General features: G+C 40.0%; 1 protein-coding gene across 7 annotated transcripts in view; it reads right to left on the bottom strand.

Annotated features, from left to right (window-relative positions):
* Window positions 1-21,020, bottom strand: part of KIAA1328 — a gene marked incomplete at its 5' end in the record, with an annotated part of 160,341 nt that overhangs the window by 34,481 nt on the left and 104,840 nt on the right. For all 7 annotated transcript variants that reach the window (XM_079784464.1, XM_079784463.1, XM_079784462.1 and 4 more), the window contains one exon: window positions 2,146-2,327. In XM_079784464.1, the coding sequence (XP_079640590.1) occupies window positions 2,146-2,327 (182 nt within the window). The remainder of the gene's footprint in view (window positions 1-2,145; window positions 2,328-21,020) is intronic.

Raw genomic sequence — 21,020 nt, 5'->3', positions numbered from 1 at the left:
GGCTGGCCAGATACCTTTCTCAGAGTGCCTTTTCCATTGCAGCTTTCTAATGTGGCTGTGGTCTTAACCAATCACACAGGTTATTTGTCCCTTTGCTATTACACTACATTTTTCTCATTGTGGCATTTTATTTTAGTGCTGACATACAACACAAATTTGGTGACAAGTTAACAGAAGACTGCGTTAAGCCTTGCGGTGCAACCACCACACCGATTCTGACAGGTTCTCCACTCTCCAAAGTGCGATGACTGAGAATGAGGAAGCCCCGGAAGAGCCGCCCCTTTCTGAAGGACCACCCACAGAGAGGGCGATGGTTCCATCTCAGGTTCTCAGCCTCCTGAATTGCATTTTTGTTTCTAGGTTACCCAAAGGCGATGGAAGTCTGCAGAACTTTTCACTATGTCAAACAAAATAAACTTTTGCTTTGGTTCAGATTGTGCCTAGACTCCCTTCTGAAGTTTGCATTAATTATCATCAATTATCTGGGAAAGGATTAAATAACTTCTAGATTAATCACAATTAAAACCAAACAACATGACAATGCTGGCAGACAGGAGGAAAGGATGGAGCCACACCTGCAGCTCTCATAAAGCACCCACAGCTCTTGGGGAGCAGGTGAGAGCGTCCAGAGAGCTGATGAAAACGTGGCCGCTTATACCAGACTAGAGGCCCAGTGCATGAAAACTCATGCACTGGAGGGGGGTCCCTCAGCCTGGCCTGCCACCTCTCATAGTCCAGGAGCCCTCAGGGGTGGGAGGCGACCCGGCGATCAGGGGAAGGTGACGCCCCCATCACACCTCTGCTGCTGCCACTGCCGGCAGTGCAAGCCTTAGCTGGCCCTGGTTACCTGAGCCTCGGGTGGCCCTGAGCAGCTGGGCAGCCACCATCCGAGGCTTGCCTGGGCCTCGGTTCAGCCCTGGGGGGCTGAGGGCGGGCCCGGCCACACTGTGCGCCTGCCGCCCCCCTGGCTGGGCTGAAAGGACTGTGGGACTCCGGCGGCAGGCGCAAGGAGCAACAGGTCCAGCCACACTGCGTGCCTGCCACCCCCCTGGCGGGGCTGAAAGGACTGGGGGACTCCGGTGGGGCTGAGGGGACTGGGCGCTGCCATCTTGTGGCTATGGGTGCTGCCATCTTTGTGACAGCTTGATGGTCAATTTGCATATTCCCTCTTTATTAGATAGGATATGGGGCAGGGTAAGCTCAATGGAAAAGAGGCAAATCAGACGGAAATCAGGGTTAATGGCTGTGAGCAGGAAAGAAAAGTGTGTGGAAAGAAGTGTGAGCAGAGGGTGCCAAGCCGTTTTTGGCCCTTTGTTTCCTGTAGAGCTCTTCTGTACAACATGCCAGACTCCTCCCACTCTGCTCCTAAATCCTTCCCTTCAAAATTCCAGGAGAACTTGGGGTGGTGAACACACAATACAATGTATGGATGATGTGTTAGAGAATTGTACACCTGGAGCCTATATAATTTTATTAAACAATGTCACCCCAATAAATCCAATAAAAAAGAAAAAAAAATAATTCCAGGAGAGATGAAGTCAGAGCCACTCCAGAAACAACTGGGAAACACAATTACATTTAACTGCTTCACTCAACATTTCACACAGTTGTTTATAATTGATTTAAAAAAATATCCATGACATATAAAATAAGAAGAATCACTGGTACTTAAGACTGCTAGGCAATATATGCTTAAGACTTATGAGGTTCTGTTGCAGCCACAATGTAGAATTTATCCATGACCTCTCCTCCACCCTCCCCATATTTCCAGTTAATTGAAGATTAACTGTAGTTGTTAGAGTTTACTTTCCCGGCAGAGATTTATGTTCAGTTTCTTGTCCTCTTTACTCACTTTGAGCATTATTTTGTGTCTATGATCATACTTACTGCTGAATAATTCTTACGGTTGGCTGCTTGCAGAAAGAGGGATAAATGGGATAGTTTCTCATATGAGTATTCTAAGAGACATGCTGATGTAATTCACTGATCGGGATGGGATACCTATGGCCTTGCAGGCACATGTCAGCTTGTGACATATTTAACCTGCTCAGGGTTGTAGGAAATCATCTGAAGGTCGTGGCTAGTAAGATTCTAACACTCCCCAGAAGCAGGTTCTCATTTTGCTCCTATAGATGCTAAGCTTACCTCTTTGGGGTTGATATGTATCTGTCTTTTGACATGTCCACAGGGCATCATCTTCCATAGGTGACTGAAACCCAACTGTCTTCTTCTCTCTTCTAGTCTCTCCACTGTTACTGGACTCTTGGTGCCTTTTGATGGATGATGATGTTCCAAGAAGCCAACCATCACATGCTGACTTCAACAAACTGAAAAGAATAGATATGAATGAGCTGCAGAGAGCACAGAAGAAGTACAGATTCCTCAAAGGTGTATAAATTCCACATGAGTTGAAATAAAATTCATGGCAGTAAAGACATTCTTTTTCTTATTTTATTAAAGTGAGGTATAATTTAAATAATTTACTATTTTGTGTCCTGTCACAACAATGTTGGAGAAGAAATTGTCTCTATCCTCCAAAAGCCTGTACTTGGATTTGGGAAACTGAGATTCAAACCCAGGAAACTACTAATAAAGCCACGGAGTATGACAAAGAGCCAGAGTATCTGCAGAAGTAACAATAAAAGCAAGCTAAGCAGGATCTGCGTAACGGAAGTGCTTCCAAGTACCAAAGATGGACATCAGGAATTAAAATATCACCAAATTGCTTCAAAGTGCATTTGTGTTTCCCATTTTCAATTGTAAGAGTATTTTTTATGTACCCAGAGTATAGAAGAAGACAGTACAATAGTGCATGTGGAAGGTTTGGTCTCTGTCCTCACATAATTCCATTATAAAGCAACAAGGTAAATATGGAGTAAGAGGAATTTTAATAAAAATAAACACGTGCATATGCTTTGCTCTAAACTAAATTGTGTTCCCATCTTAGCACATTTCCTCTCATAACATTTTATTTTTTATAGAGTAATGTTCTGATGATGTATATTTATCCCTTAATATTCAACCAGCCTTTTCCTTCTAACGTAAGTTCACCACAGACTCATGACACTTGGGTTTCTCTTCTCCATGTCCATAAAGTAAAAATTAAAAGAAAAAGAAGACTTTTACTCAAAAAGTAAAGTTCTAAAAATTAAGATGTTTAAACTCCCCAGAAGCAGAGATAATATCTAGACAATAAAGAACTGATAGAGTGTTACTGGATCCATTACTAAGCCCCAGTTGCCCTGGGGCAGAAGTCAAATCATGTAAATCCATCAAAGTCACTGGCCTTCTGTTTGTATTGATCAGTAATGTTTGTTTATATTTTTATCCTATATAATAAAGAGCTAATATGCAAATGGTTGTCACACCATCACGTCATAATGGCTCAGATGCTCAACAATGGGGAGAGAGGAATGGGGACCAGCCAGGCACAAATGAGCTCTTGAGAGAGGAATGGGGACAAGCCAGGCACAAATGAGCTCATGAAAGAGGAATGGGGACCAGCCAGGCACAAATGAGCTCGCGAGCGAGGAATGGGGACCAGCCAGGCTGCAGTCCGGGAGAGGGATGAGCTGCCCGCCCCGCAGTCCCAGGCACCAGCAGCTGGGGCTGAGGCTCAGGAGAGAGACAAGCTACACGCCCTATGGTCCCAGGTGCCAGCGGCTGCACTTGCGGCCCGGGAGAGTGACAAGCCGCCTGCCCCACAGTCCCGGGTGCCAGGGCCTGCAGCTGTGGCCTGGGTGAAGCTGCCTGCCCATGGTCCCCTGCAGCTGCAGCTGTGGCTGGCCCAGGATAAGCTGGCCTGGGTGCCTGCGGCTGGCCAGAGGGAGGAAAGCCCAGGTCCCGGGTGCCTGCGACTGGCTGGAAGAGGGAATCCTGGGTCCTGGGTGCGGGGCAAGGCAGAGGTGGTTAGGCGCAATCAGGCCAGCAGGAGAGCAGTTAGGAACGATCAGGCCAGGAGGGGAGCAGTTAGGGCAATCAGGCAGGCAAGCAGAGGTGGTTAGGGGCCATCAGGCAGGCAGAGGTGGTTAGGGCTATCAGGCAGGCAGGCAGAGGGGTTAGGGGCGACCAGGCAGGCAGGCAGGCAAGCGGCTAGGAGCCAGCAGTCCTGGATTGCGAGAGGCAGTCAGACATCCCCCGAGGGGTCCAGACTGGAGAGGGTGCAGGCTGGGCTGAGGGACTCTCTCCCCCGCCCCCTGCAGTGCACAAATTTCATACACTGGGCCTCTAGTTAATTAATAAAAAACAAGAAATCAAATGGCTTTGTGCAGTATGGCTTTATGCTGACATAATGCAATGTATTACAGTAGGTCCTCAGGTTACGTTGGAGATCCATTCCTATGGCACGACATAACGCAATTTTCGCCGTATGTTGGAACCCACCTACATAAGTACCTATGTCACTCATATGGAGCATATACACAGCAGTAATGAAGTGAAACAGTAAAAAAAAATTAAAAGAAAGATAACAATTCCTGACCTTTACTTGTGGTAAATAAATAATAAAAAACATAAAGCACATGTGTACATACGTCAAAATGATGAAACTTTTTTTTTATAAATAAATGGGAGATGGCGACGGAACCACGAAACGACGTACGTCGAGTCTGATGTAACCCAAGGACTGCCTGTATATTTATACTCTAAAGATTTTTTTTTTCCTATCAGAACCTAGGGTTCACTTTCCCATGAGGAACACTAATGAATGTGTATCTTAGCTCATAAAACCTCTATTCATGGGACAGGAAAACAGGAGACTAAAACTAACTCACTGTGAATGTAAGATAAATAACTTACACCAGAAGCCCCCAAACCAGGCAAATCCAACTCTACACCTCTGCTTGTTAATGTGACCAAGACTACTACTGGCTTCCCCCAAGTTCACTCATTCTCAGCTCAGCTGAGCTCCCAACACCAACCAATTCTGATCAGTTGTAATACCGATTGCTTCCTGCTTCTTTACCCCAGTTTACACAGAAGGTCTTCTGTAGCTTTATTCCAAACCCCATCCTGGTAATCCTCTAACTCAACAGGGAACTTGGTTTCTAATTTTCCTAAAATAAGAATGACTGTATAAAAAAGTAGTTCTTTCATTTGCATTTATTCTCATCTTTACCCATTTACTATTCCTCTCTTAATATCTCTGAAGAAAATCATACCTTTTATTCATACTATTTAAAATATAATTTTTTATTTTATTTTTATTTTTATTTTTTTTTTTTTTTTAGAGAGAGGAAGGGAGAGGGAGAGAAAAACATTGATGTGAGGGTGAAACATCTATTGGTTGCCTCCCTATGGGAATCAAACTGGCAAGCTTTCGGTGCACAGGATGACACCCAACCAACTGAGCGACTCCAGCCAGGTCTATTCATATTCTTGATACCATTTTGACCCATGCCCTCTGTGACTATGGCCTGTCAATCATCTCCTTTTCTTAATACTTATAAACTCCTCCCTCCTCTCAACTAGGTTTTGTCTTAGAATTACAAACAAGATCAAATTTTTCATTAAAAATCAAAGCCAAACTTAAACCTAAAACTTCAATTCTTAAGTGGGAAAGTATAATAATACTTGATGTCAGTGAGGGTGTGGAACGACAGCATTTTAGCAACTGCTGAAGGAACTGCACGTTGGTATTGCTCTTTTGTGGGTGATATGTCAACACAAATAAAATAAGTAAAAATGCACCTACCCTCCATTAGGTCTGATCGAACAATGGAATTGATATCCCCTCCCTTGAGAAACTGATCATTTTGTAATGCCATTCCATTTCCCTTAGACCACATTCCATTTGCTAAGACTAGTAACTTCCCCTTGCCCAAGATCTGGACCCACTCAGAAAATTCCCCTAGGAAAAAGCCCGCTAGGGTCCTTTAAAAACTCTGACTCCCCAGTCTCTCGGTGCTGCTGCCATTTTGAGGCTCAGCCCATCTGGTTTCCAGATGATCTAATAAGTTTATAATTCTTTACCACTTCCTGCCTTGTGCATTCCTCCTTCGGAGACCCTAAACACCTTCCAGCTAATTCTGCTTTTAAGAAGTTATCCCATAAAGATGGTCACAGCAGAATCTCTCTATATAAAAGGCTAATATGCAAAGTGTTCCCTTGGGAGTTCAACCAGGAGACCGGGAGATCGATCACTCACTATGACATGTGCAGACCACTAGGGGGCGGTGCGGAACAAAGGGAGGCCCCAATCAGCCCTGATCACCGGCCAGGCCTAGGGACCCGACCTGTGCACGAATTTCATGCACCGGGCCTCTAGTTATTTATAATAGTGAAAAACTGAAGGCAAAGATCGTTCAATAGGAGAATAAGAAAATAAACTATGATGCATCCATCATAAGGAATACTATTCGGCCATTAAAAGAAATGAGGTACATAGTTCTCCATACTATTGTGGAAAAACTTCATGATATACTATTAAGTTTTTAAAAAAATGCAATTTGCAATAAAAGAATATACACAAATATTTTTAAAGTCCCGAACACATAAATACCAGAGAAGTAGAAATAGAATGGCTAAGAAAAATACTTCTATAATTTAATTTATATTCTTTTGAATATTCTTATTTCTTCCAATAGGCATGTACTTTTATAATTAAAAAGTAAAAACTTTCACTATCTCCTTTATATTACCACTTCCTCTCTTTCCCTTCTCTGCCAAACTTCTAGAAACAGTAATTTTAGCAGACATACCTAGTAAAACTATTTTTTAAAGGACAAATCTAATGGCCTTTTCATTTTCAACAGTCTTGCTTGTTACTAGACCAACAATTCACTCCTTTCTTAAAACATTTTTCCCTTAGACTTCATAATATATTATCTTGATTGTTGCAATAGTTTAAAGAGGCTTCTACTCAGATTCTTTTACTGGGAACTCTTTTACTTCTTCTCCCTAAATGCAGACATTCCTGAAGATTCTGTCCTTGTCATTCTCTTTCGCACTTTCTCAGGGATCCATGCCACATCATTGTATTGTCAATTATGATTTCTAAATAGATTTGCCCAGCCTATAGTGCTGTCCACAATTGCTACCTTATCAAGTACCTCCTGAAAAGCTGTGAAAGGAATCTTGTCATACTTCCCAAACCAACTCATGTCAAAGCAATGCATAATCTTTATCTTGAAACTAGTTCCTCCATCTGTTTCCATTCTCATTGAATGTAAGCCCTATTCTCCTTGTCACTCAGATGAAAAACTCCAGTTGTCTCAACTTCTGGTTTCCTTATTCCTGTTCAATAAATTACAAGATCAATCATTCACTTATATATTCATCAGCTATTTATTGATGACACACTGTATGACAACATAATATGCCACGGGACTGGGATGGGCAAACATGAAAACAGATATTTACTGAGTACTTAATACATGCTGGATACTGGGCATACAAACATAGGCATACAAAGACCCTCTGGCTCATATTTTCAAAGTGATTTTAAAGTTGGAGACAGAGGTGGAAACAAATCCTTTAAAATCTGCTAAGATAAAAGCTGGAATTCAGGAATACACAAGTTGTTTTGGGAACAAAGAGGCAGGGCACCTAAAGCTATCTACATAACAGAAGGGAAATTCCTGAAGCACTTAAACCAAATCTTAGTGGTTAAGCAGAAGATAAGGATGAAGGGTGGAAGGCAAAAGAAAACAGTATTAGCAAATATACCAAATAGTAAAACTTGATCATATATTTTGGACAAGTTAAATAGTTTGGTATTGTTATAACATCAAGTGTGGGATATGGGTGGAGACAAGAGGAAGGTGAAACAGGACATATATGGGAGGGTCATATCTTAAAAGGTTTGGTCTTCCCTGTCATTGGCTTGAACTCTACCTTATAGGCAAGGCAGAATCATTAAAGGGCTGTCTGTAAGGGGGAAAATGACACGATCCACATCACATTTATGAAAAATTACTCTGGCACCATTTCGAGAACAGACTGCAAGAAGCTATGAGTCAGAGGTGCTGGCACAGCTCCGAGGAGATGATGAGGGTCTGGAAGAGAAGCAGTGGTAGGAATGGAAAGGAGAGCTTTTAAAACATATTTAGGATTCAAAATTGGCAGAACATGATGAGCTCTGAATGTCAAAAGTGAGGGAGAAAAAGGAGTTGAGGATGATTGGCAGAATTTTGGGTGGATAAGCAATACAGAGAAGATTTGGGAAGGGTGGGAGAAATTAAATGTAGCTTGAGGTGCCTATGAAACATTTGGGAAGATATTTCAAGAAAGCAGTTGGATCAATAACTGTAGCTTTTTGCTAGCTGGCTGGCTGACTTTAGGGTGGTGGGGTTGAGAGAGACAAGGTTGAAGAAGTACATGCTTCACTTTCAAATTTCTTGGTGAAGGCAGAGGTAAATTCATTCCTGCAGTGAAAAAATGGGTGCTGAGAAAGGTAAAGGTTTGGAGTATGTATTGAGGGAATTCAAGATAAAAATGGCCAAGAACAAGGAACAGATTTCCCTACAATGTTGAAGCCTAATAATGAGAAATTATAAATTTGAATCAGGGTGTAGGTACACATATGTGGAAGCAGAGAAAGTGGCCTGAGAGCTTGCTCCAAGGTTAGGATTTTATTGGGAGGGCAGCAGACTGACTGCAAGTCAATGCCAGGTATCAAGCTCTGATACCCAACCCCTGTGCAGTCCCCAGTAGGAAAGTCCTCCCCACCCAGCACAGGCCTGCTATTGTGCCATGATGCCCTCCTCTGTGGATCAGGTTCTAACACCCCATGATCACATTAATTTTAGGGTATGATGGGAGACAGGGATCAAGGTTCATTTTCCCCCAGATCTATATGAAGTATATGCAGCATTATTTGTTAAGAAGACTTTCCTTTTTCCACAGAACTGCTTGGCACCTTTATCAAAAGCAACTGAACATATGAGCATGTGGGTCTATTTCATTCTGTCCCACTGACCTATTTATCTGTCCTAAGGTGAATACCAACCTGTATTGATTACCTAACTTTAATTTACATACCTAAAATTGGGCAGCATAAATCTTTCAAATTATTCTTCTAAATTGCAGACTGTCTTTGCCTTAGCCGCTTTGGCTCAAAGGATAGTGTCACCTGCGGACCAAAAGGTCCTGGGTTAGATTCTCGTCAAGGGCACATACCTGCTTGCAGGCTCCTCCCAGGTCTGGGCTCCTGCAGGAGGCAACCAATCGATGTGCTTCTCTCACATCGATATTTCTGTCTTTCCCTCTCTCTTGCACTTTCTTTAAAAAAAAAAAAAAAAAAAGCAATGGAAAAATATCCTCGGGTAAGGATTAAAAAAAAAAAAAAGTAAATAAATTGCAGACTGTTTTTGCTATTCTAGTCCCTTCACATTTCCATATAAATTTCAGAATGTTTGCCAATTTCTATAGCAGCATGCTGAAATTTTGACTTAAATAGCACTGAATAGAAGCTTCAATTTGGAAAAAATTGAAAATCTTATTACTGAGTATTCCAATTCAAGAACATGGTATATCTTTCTTTCCATTTATTTAAGCTTTCTTAAATTTATCTCAGCAGTATTTCATAATTATCAATGGAGAGATTTTTGGTTAAATTATTCCTAGGAATTTGATAGTTTTAATGCTACTATAAATTCTTTCTTTTTAGAATAATTACTGTTTTATATCTATTGCTATAGGATAGCTAATTGCTGTACATAAAAATAAAATTGATTTTTATATGTCAAACTTGAAGTTGAATTCTGTGTGTTAAATTTGCTTAATAACTTTAGTAGTTGTTTCTGTAGCCAGTCATGTTATTCAAAAGTAAAGATAGTTTTACCTATTTCTCTACAATATTTTTCAGGGATGATCATACTACCTAGAATTTCCAGTGTCATATTGAATAGAAGAAGTAGTGCTAGTAGACATCCTTACGTTGTTCCTAAAAGTGTTCATCATTAAAGAGATGCAGCTTGTTCATACCCTCTATCAGATTTCTAGTTTGATGAGAGGTCATTTTCTTTTTCTTTTTTAAATTTTGGATAAGGATTGGAAGAGTTAGGTTAAATGCTTTTTCTGCATCTGTTTAAGATGATGTTTTCCTTCTTTATTATGTTAATATGGCAAATTGACTTTCAAATATTAAGCCAATTTTATATTCCTGGGATAAACTTTATTTAGTCAAGCTGGATCATCCTTTTTAGATATTCCTGGATTTAATTTGCTAGTATTTTGTTAGGAAATGTTTTGTTTTGCATTTGTGTTCATGCAAAAGAAAAGGAGTTGGGAAAAGTTCTTTCTTTCTCTAGTCCAGTGGTTCTCAAGTTGGGTAGAAGGAGAGGATTTTTGCTACATGGGGGGCATTTAGCAACATCTGGAGAGTTTTTTAATCCTATCTAATAAAAGAGGGGATATGCTAATTGACCCTCACACAATCGCAAAGATGGCAGCTCCCACAGCCAATAAGGAGGGAATATGCTAATTGCTGCCATGCCCTCAGATGGCGGCACCCATAGCAAATAAGGAGGGAATATGCTAATTGACTGCCATGCCCTCAAAGATGGCAGTGCAGTGCCCACAGCCAATAAAAAGGGAATATGCTAATTGACTGCCACACCCTCAAAGATAGCGGCACCCACAGCCACAAGATGATGGCGCCCAATCCCCTCATCCCTGCCAGGGCGGCAGGCGTGCGGCACAGCTGGGCCCATCCCCAGGCTGGTCCAGCCGCTCCATGCCTGCCTCTGGAGTCCCCTAGTCCCCTCAGCTCCCCAGCCACCCAGGGCCAGCCCGAGGTGCAGGCAAGCCTCGGATGGCAGCTGCCTAGCTGCCCAGGACTGGCCGAGGCTTGAGCTGTCGGCAGTGGCAGCAGCAGAGGTGTGATGGGGGCATTGCCTTCCCCTGATCGCCGGGTCGCCTCCCACCCCTAAGGGCTCCTAGACTGTGAGAGGGGGCAGGCCAGGCTGAGGGAGGCCCCCCACCTCCAGTGCATGAATTTTCATGCACCAGGCCTCTAGTTTAAATATACTTTTATTGATTTCAGAGAGGAAGGGAGAGGTAAAGAAAGATAGAAACATCAATGATGACAGAGAATCATTGAGAGGCTGCCTCCTGTACGCCTGCCACCTGGGTTTGTGCCCTGACTGGGAATCAAACCTTGACCTCCCAGTTCATAGGTCGATGCTCAACCACTGAGCCACACTAGTCAGGTTCTGGAGAGGTTTTTGGTTATCATTATTGGTTGATTCTATTAGCCTTTATGGGTAGAAGACAGGAATGCATGTCTTCTTATAAGCTACATCCAACAATGCACAGAACAGCTCCCTCAAAAAAGAATGACCTGGTCCAAAATGTCACTAATGCCAAAGCTGAGAAACCCTGATCTAGTCTCTGAGAAAGTCTGGGTTAGGTTTATATTATTTCTTCTTTAGGTGCTGGAGGAAAGCTCACACTTATTGAAAAATATAACTTCTTTAAACTGGCTCAAGAACCAGAAAATGTAAATATCCTTATATCTACTAAAGAAATTAAATTCATAATCAAAATCTTTCCACAAAGAGAAATGATCAGGTGGCTTCACCAGTACATTTTATGATACTTAAATAAGAATTTTTATTAATCTTACACAAGCTTTCAGTAAATAGAAAGGAACACTTCAACACATTTTATGTTACTGTGATACCAAAACCTTAAGTTATTACAAACTGGTATCCCTCATGAACATAGACACATGAAGTTTCAACAAAATATTGGCAAATCAAATCCAGTAATACATAAAATGGTACTGCTTCATGGCCAAATGAGTATTTTTCCAAAATTTAATGGTGGCTACACATTAAAAAAATATATCCATGTAAATCTTCACATTAAAAGAATAAAGGGGAAAACCATATAATTACATCAATAAATGCAGAAAAAGTATCTGACAAAATTCTGACAAAAACTCTCAACAAACTAAAAATAAAAGGGAACTTACTTCAATCTGATAAAGGGCATCTAACAAAAACCTACATTTAATATTATATTTATTGGTGAATTATTAAATGCCTTTTCACTGAGAACAGAGCAAGGTTGTCTTAACGGTCAATATTTACTTCTATTCATTACTGTAATGGTAGTTCTAGCTAATGGAATACATCAAGAATAAGAAACTTAGAAAGGCAAAAATAAAGCAGTTACTATTCACAGACAACATAACTATGAACTTGAAAAATCCTAAAGCATCTACCAGAATCCTGCTAGAATATGTGCATTCAACAAGACTGTAGTACACAGGCTAAATATTAAAAAATAAATCAATCTGGCTCTGGCCAGGTAGCTCAGTTGGTTAGAGCATTGTCCCAATATGCTGAGGTTGCAGGTTTAATCCCTGCTCAGGATACACACCAAGAATCAACCAATGGCCCTAGCCGCTTTGGCTCAGTGGATAGCGTGTCGGCCTGTGTACTGAAGGGTCCTGGGTTCAATTCCGGGCAAGGGCACATTCCCAGGTTGCAGGCTCAATCCCTAGTGGGGAGCGTGCAAGAGGCAGCAGATCAATGATTTTTCTCTCATCATTGATATTTCTATCTCTCTCTCCCTCTCCCTTCCTCTCTGAAATCAATAAAAATATATTTTAAAAAAATAATCAACCAAAAAAAAATAATAATCAACCAATGAATGCATAAGTAAGTGGAACAACAAATTGATGTTTCTCTCTCAAATCAATAAATGAAAAATTTAAAAACATTAAAAATATGCTTTCTAAATGCTACCAACAAATTCAACAAAAAATGTGCAAGAACAACTACATAGTATTATTGTGTTAAATTTCAAAAGATCTAAATAAATGTAGAGATATACCATGTTCATGAACTGGGAAACAATATTTTTACAATAATTCTTCCAAAATTGATCTAATAATAAATTTGCTTCCTTATCAGAAATTAAAAAACTGAATCTAAAATGTAAAACTGAATCCTAGAATACCTAAAACAGTTTTTATTAAGTTGGACGACTTATACAATCTGACTTCAATATTTACTACAAAGCTAAAGTGACACTGACATAACAATGGAAATATAGATCAATGGAACAGAAATCCATAAATGTGTGAGTGTGTGTGTATGTGCCTTTTGAAAAGACATCAGGCAATTCAATAAAGAAAAAGTAGTTTTTTCAACAATTGGTGCTAGAATAACTGTATATCTGGGTAGTAAAAGAAGGAACCTTGAGCCCTAACTCACACTATAAAAATGTATTTGAAATGAATCATAGACTTAAATGTAAAAGTTAAAAGTCTACAAGTCCTATAAAAAAACATAGGAGAATATCTTTTTAGCCTTCATCAATAAAAAGTCCTGTTTTTCAAAAACACCACTAAGGAAATACAATGGCAAGTAGCACACTGAGAGAATATATTCACATTACATATATCTGATGAAGGTTTTGTATCCAAAACATGAACTTGGATGTTTAGAGCAGCTCAGTTTTTTTTTCCTTCCCAAATGTAGAAACATTCTAAATGTTCATCAACAAATGAACTGATAAACAACTTGTGGTATACAGTGAACTACTTATTACTCAAGAACTATTTATTACTCAAGAATAAAAAGTAATGGACTAATGAAACACGGAGCAGCATGGTAAATCTCCAAAACATATAGTGAGTAAAAGATGCCAGATACACGTATATACTATTACATTTATTTGAAGATTTAGAACGTGCAAAACTATCTTATATGAGAGAAATCAGACCAGTGGTTTGCCTGGGCCAGAGGTTTGCGGGAAGTGGGTGCAGTGGTTGGGTGGGCTTCCTGCAAAGTGACATTCTGGGGTGATGACATTCTGTACTAATTGGGGTATCAGTTACACAGGTATATTCATTTGTTAAAACACATCAAATTTGATCTGTGCATTTTATTAAATGTAAGTTTCAATAAACTTGATTGAAAAATAATGTTGAATAAAACAGTACAAAAATTTTTATCAAAAAATTTTAAGATATACTGAGATGTATCAAAATTAATAACTACAGGGTGTCCCACACTTTGAATAAGTACTAATTCCAATGGGTTAAATCTGAAAAGAAAGAAGCATCAACTAAGCTATCAGCTCAATTAAAGTGTGTTTACTTTTTGAAACACCCTATATGTTATTTCCAAAACTACACAGAACCAGATATTAAACTGAAGAAACATTTACTGACCACATACTTTGTAACCATTCCTTCACTGTGTGAGGCAACATAAAGTTAAAACCTAATTGTCAGTATTTCTTATCACTTCATACAGTCCAGATAAAATGTGTACAAAATTCACTGAAGAGCTATGACTAATATAGGGCAACATAATTCATTGATATGATGAAATTATTAGGAATAGTTCTGTTATTCTTATTCAGCATCTGTTTGAGCTGTTAAAGTACTGATAAAATGATTAAAATCAAGACAGCAGAAGAAAAGAGTTTTAAACTCATGACATTTAGGACTGCCACTCTGTATAAGTCACTCTTAAGTTGCTAAGATTTTATTGAACGATATCTCCATATTTTATTGGATAGAACTTATAAAATACTAGGTGGGAAACTTTGAGTAAACCCGATTTAGGATGGAGAAAGGAAAACATTTTCAGTTCTTCAATTTCCAAAAAATTCTAATAATCCAAAATTCCTTGAATTTTTCTTTCTATTTTGCCCAAATCTCAAATCATGATAGTCTGTCTGTCTGAGCTTGAATGGCAAAATTTAAATGTCATTCAGGACCAATTGAATACCACTTGTATTTGCATTCTTTAAAAAGTAGAAAAACATTAACCTTTTGTTTTATTGAATTAAAATGCCACGGAAATGCTGATGTAGTCTTGGGAGACTGGAGTACTTTTACAAAGAAGAATGGCTGTCATTTATTAAACACAAAGAACACTTACTTGATAGGATGCCTTCTGACAAAAAGCAGATTGGTATTCTCATCATAGAAAAGGCATTATAAAAAAAATCTAGCCTAGACCTCTGAGATTTGAATAATTTAAAGCTGCATTTGGTGCAATTTGAATTTTTCTTTAGGGAGGCAAAGTTAAATACCTTTAATTTGTTCTAATTATTTCAAATTTGCAAGTTAATTATGGCTGATCATTAAATAACAAAAAGGACTATCATCTCCATAGAGTTTTACCTCCTACCCTCTGCATTACTTAAGCTAGATTTTAGTATGCATGAATTAACTTTCTAAATAATCACACAATTTGACTAAATGGCTCAGTAAAATGAGCTCTGATCCTCAGAATAAGCATTAATGGACATTCGAAATGCTATTGGGACTCATGTTACTTACATTATAAGTATTTTTAATAGGGCCTTATTTACTAATTTTTATGTACTGTTCAGGCTAGAACACCATATATATAGATTATTTTGCTTTACTGAAGGAAAAGTTCAATCTTTGAGACAATAAAAACAAATGTCCATTAACACAAACTAGATTCACTTTGAAATTATGCAGGGATGTGGTGATGGATTTTAACTTGTTTTAGCTGTTCATCTCAATGAATCAATCTAGCAAAATTGGTCTGCTTGGTCTGTAAATGGAATATTATGGATGTGCTAAGTGATTCAAGTAGCAAAAGGAGTCCAATAAGCTAGTATTTAAATTCTACCTGCTACTTTGAGAGAAAGAATCCATGGTGTCTTGTGTTGGGAGAGTATCTAGTTGCCAATCCTGTGCACACTTGGCTATCAATGAATGTGCAGCCAGATGGCACATGACCCTACTGCTTAGAACTCTTACAAATAATTTTCTTAAATGTCCCAACTAAATCTTCATATTCCCCAGAGATGACCTGTGAATCAGAACAAAATATTTTAAGACCAAGAAGTTTAAAGGATAAAATTTCAAAAGTGATGTAGTCCATATACTATCAGATCATTGGGTAGACAATAACTTATAGGGTTGTTGTGAGGATTAAATGAATTAACATATGTAAGATACTCAAAAGGGTGCCCAGCACATGAACTCTACCTAAATGTGTTAGCTTTTCTATTATTATCATTATTTTTGTTACTATTCCTATTACTATTAAATGAGGAAACATTTAAAAGACTTAGTAGGTCTATGAACATCTAGTACATAGTAAGTATTCATAAGTTATTACAGACTAGCTGAATAGCTGAGTGGCATAGCTGAGAACTATCGAGACAGAGAAGGTCAGTGGGGTGGAGCAGAAATAAATGGATTAGATCTGAAGACCCGAACTTGAGGCACCTGTACATCATTTGGGCTAGATAATATTATCATGCAGTTATAAGGACAGGTTTGGACCTCAGGAGGGAAAAGTTGAGACCTAAGATAAAGATTTTAGAGTTATCAGCATAGAGATATGGTCTAAAGTAATGGAGATAAATTAAATTTCCTATAGACAGAAGTCAACTGAAAAGAGGTAAGAGGAATTGCCAAAATTTTAACAGTAGGCAGAGCAAAGGAAGCAGTAAAATATTGGGGGGTGGGGGGAGGGGAAAGCAAAAGCCAACAGGGCGATAAGCAGAATAAAGAATAGTTTCAAAAAAACAACAACAAGGAGATGAGAAATATACCAGAAAGGTTACTTGTGTCACTTGATATTGAGAAGTCAAATAAGAAGAGGATTGAAAAAAAGACTATGCTCTAGAAAAGTTTGATAAAGAAGGGCAGTGGGTCAATGGCAAGGCAAATATAAAGTGTGTGTGTAGGAGAAGAATCTCTGAGCACATAGAGAATGAGCCTGAAGACGTATGAGAAGAGGTATTGATACATTAAAATTGTTGAGAAAAGGAGGGAAATGTGAAGGAGGCTGATACAGGAGCCATTCGGATTGGTGATCTCTGTGGGACATCTGTGTGGTGACGCCTGATAGACCTTTAAACATGAACTCTGGTGAGAGGTCAGCACTTCACTCGAAGATGTGACCCTTACCATCTAATGCAGGATTAGGGGTCACCTCACTTGTAGTGAAGGTGCACTTTATACTTGAAAATGTCACCAGATCTTAATTTGCTCCCTCACCAAAGGAATGTAGCTGGAATTTCATTAACTATAATATCTTTATTTTAATTCTTTCCAGAAGCAGCACCGGAGGGAGAGCTAAGAAGCCAGCGGTGAAGACGCTGCCCTAAAGGAAACACTGTGTAGCCATCACCAAGCTGCCAATGTGGAGTTCTGCTGGTCTCAGAACTTCACTGTGGTCTCAATAAAGAAAACAGCTCTTTGAAGTCAATTAATATATATTTCCATGCAGAATGAATACTTTTTAACTTTCTAAAAGTATGTAAGAGAAGGTTAACAGTTGGGATGATGAAAATGATAGTTTAATATGAACTAAGAAAAACAAGCATAATAAAGTATGAAATAGAGTTTCCTAAGGGCAGATACCATGCCTTACTCTTCTCTGATCCCCAGCAACATCTTCCATGGAGATGCAAACACAAAAGAGGCCCAAGATACATCTACTAAAGACACAATTATGATTTGGAAGGTATTTTGGGATTAACATAACAGAACTCTGAGTTAGTGAACTGTTACCTCTTCTTTGCACTGTGGAATCATTCAGTCATTCCTAGAACTCTGAGTTAGTGAGCTGTTACCTCTTCTTTGCACTGTGGAATCATTCAGTCATTCCTAGATCTATAATCCACATTTTAGTTTCATCAAAGCATGCATGTATGAAGCTTCAAAATATATGTTTATAGCATGCCCAAGAAATCTTGCAAATGAACTGTGAATATAAAATTTTAGAACTCAGGCTAATCCAAACCAAGGTATCAAAGACCTATAAATTTACTGGAAATGTCAGAAAACCTTACGGTGGTCAGTTAAGAACTGTGGTTGAAAATCTCCCTAAAGAAAACCAAAGTCCAATGGTGAATCAACATACAGCCAGGGTGTTAGTGAAAATACAAAGTGAGGACCAGTCCATGTTTCTGCTATCTTAAAAGCAGTGGTTCTCAGAGTGTTGTTCAAGGATATAAACAATCCTATATAATAAAGTGGTAATATGCAAATTAACCCTCACGCCCTCACAAGATGGCTGCCTATAACCAGGCCGGCAGGGGGGTTAGTGAGGGACGACCAAACAACTGAAGAAGCAGGCTGCGTGGGGCAACCAGGCTGGCAGGGGGGTTAGTGAGGGATGCCCAAATGACTGAACAGCAGGCTGTGTGGGGTGACCAGGCCAGCGGGGGGGCCATGAGGGGTGACCAGGCCAGCAGGGGAGGCAGGTGGGGGCAACCAGGCTGGCAGGGGGAGCAGTAAGAGGTGACCAGGCTGGTGGGGGGGGGCAGTTAGGGGTGACCAGGCCGGCGGGGGGGGGGGGGTTGCAGTTGGCGGAGACCAGGCCAGTGGGGGGGGGGGGGGGAGGCGGGGAGAGGTGGCAGTTAGAGGCAACCAGGCCAGCAGAGGGGGGTAGTTGGGGGTGACCAGGTCAGCATGCAGAGGCAGTGAGGGGCAATCAAGCTGCTGGTGGTGGTGGGGGGGTGGTTAGGGGCGACCAGGCAGGCAGGCAGGTGAGTGATTAGGAGCCAGCGGTCCAGGATTGTGAGAGGGATGTCCAACTGCTGGTTTAGGCCCGATCCCTGGGATTGGGCCTAAACCAGCAGTCAGACATCCCCAAGGGGTCCCGGATTGGAGAGGGTGCATGCAGGCTGGGCTGAGGGGACCCCCACCCCCGTTCACGTATTTTGTGCACCAGGCCTCTAGTATTTTTATAATTATACTAAGATGTTATTGTCTTTTCACTCTCATTGTATCATGAATGTACAGTAAAATTTTCCAGGAAGTATGATGATATGTGACATCATGACGGATTTCACTCAGCACAATGTCTTTGAAAGTCATCTAAGTTACTGCATCTACAATAGCTTGTGCCTTCTTATTTCTGCGTTGCATTCGATTGTTTTGATTTACCAGTTTATCCATTCATCCATTAAAGTACATTTAATTTGAGTGGCTTCTTTGTTTTGGCTACTGCAAATATAAGTTACTATGACACTGCATGTAACTAAAGGGAGCTCCTAAACTTAAGTAAGAGGATAAGTCTTCTGGCTCCTACCACTTGACAATACCATGTTTATAAAGGAGTCCTGTTTCTGTATTTTCAACAGAAGTTTTGTGACGAACTTTAAAATTACCATCCAAAGTTGTAGAGATCAGACTGTCATTTACATTAAGGGAATGCTTACTGCCTGTTTACTGAAGGAAAGTCCATTTACCTTCAAATAAACTCCTTGAAAATGTATCAGGAGTTCTAATTCCAATTCGTCCTTCCCTTCTGCTCATTCAAGAGACTTCCATTAACCCCTCCCGATCAACAAGCATCACAAAAATAACCCATTTTCTGGCATTTACAGACTCAAGTGTTTCGAGCTCTGACTACTGAGTAAAACTAGCAAGAGGCCACATCAACAGGCTTCCCTGTCTCCTTGGCCCCAACAGCGCAGAGGACCTCCCTCTAGGGCTTTGATTACTATATAGGGCACAACTAAGTTGCCATCCTGCGACTCAAAATCAATAAACCTTCTTTAAAGATACTGGGTGCACCAGCATGCTACAACACCTTTTATGTTTTCACTCACTCTTATGACCATAAGTATATACACAGCGTTCTCCACTACAGGGCCTCAGAACTGGCTCACAGCCGTTTCATAGCAGGAGGCTTTAGGTATATGAATAGCAATTTTGAAATCCATTTTTTTGGCCAATAGGTCCTATTCATAGAACCATCATCCACTGAAGTAAATGAGAATGTAATAGAAAGCTGAATAAAAAAAAAATAGCATTAAGAGGGTTTCAAAGAAAACACTTTAAAAGGACCCATAATTAGAGCAGCCAGGTTCCAGGTGTGAGCTATAAAACTGTGGATTTCCTATAGTTTGGGCCATGCCCGGGGACCCATTTGACCTAGAATCCTTCAACAGGATGAAAAGCCCTAGAGCATAAGGCTAAAATAAAAGTCTTACTTACCCCACTGAGACAAGTTTGAAGGAAATCAATCATGCTACTTAATGTTAATAGTTATATATAATTTAGACAAAGACAGTCCTTTGCGTGTTTTTCTCATATAATGTTTGTTGCTATTGGCATTGCTGTATAGTTACCAAATGAGCCATAGTTTTCAAATTCTGCAATTTAAAATCGGTCTCGTTGAGTTGTGCTGCTTTGCAAAAAGGCTTCTGTGCAGTAAGTGTATTTTATCAAAGACCTCCCTGCGCGGTGCCACACTGGGTTGCTTGGAGAAAGGTGAGAGGCAGGAGCAGGGAGTTGCTAAGTGTGAGTATATAATAACTACCTGGCTATGAAAAGCAAACCATGACAGCATATTATATCTATTAGCTCATTAATTTACAGATACAAGCTCCTTTTTCTTCTTTTTTTTTACATTGCTCAAAGGCTCTGCAGACAGAATGAAACTGTCAGAAACCATGGTTCAAAAGACTGGCTTCAGATGGCACAGCACAGCCACCTTTGGCACATATGTGCTCCGGAGCAAGGACAATTATGATACTACAGTAAAAATATGCAAAAATTATTTGCTAAAAGTAATGACAATAGTATCATAATAAAGTGTTTACTGAACACCAGTTACATCATTGCAGGATATGTAAGACATAAATGAACTCACACAATAAGCACAACCTGAGCATTGAAAGACTCTTGTCTAGTTGGTCCCAAGTAGATATCACCTTGGAGCTTTCTGAAAATGCAGGTCCCTAGGCCCCATTCACAGAAATTGTGATACAACAGGCAGAGGTTAATGTACTCGGTTTCTTCCACTATTTCTTCTTTAACATGGATTTCGGTTTCCATTGCTCCGTGAAGGGACTAATACCTATCTACAAGATTCCCCCTAAACACTATTTCAGCTGCATCCCACAGGTTTTTATGTTGTATTTTCATTTTCATTCAGTTCTATATTTTCAATTTCAACCTTAGTCTGCTTGCTCTACAAATTACTTACATATTTCACCAGATACTCATTTTGCTATTTTCCTTGCAGCCCGACAAGCACGGGTGTTCTCACTCTTTAATCTCTGCCAATATGAAGAAGGAGAAGTGAGAGTTGACTGCTTTTTCCTTA

Source organism: Cnephaeus nilssonii (assembly GCF_951640355.1).
Source record: "Cnephaeus nilssonii genome assembly, chromosome: 11".
NCBI lineage: Eukaryota > Metazoa > Chordata > Mammalia > Chiroptera > Vespertilionidae > Cnephaeus > Cnephaeus nilssonii.
The sequence above is the reverse complement of the archived record's forward strand: the minus strand, read 5'-3'. Positions and strand labels throughout refer to the sequence as shown.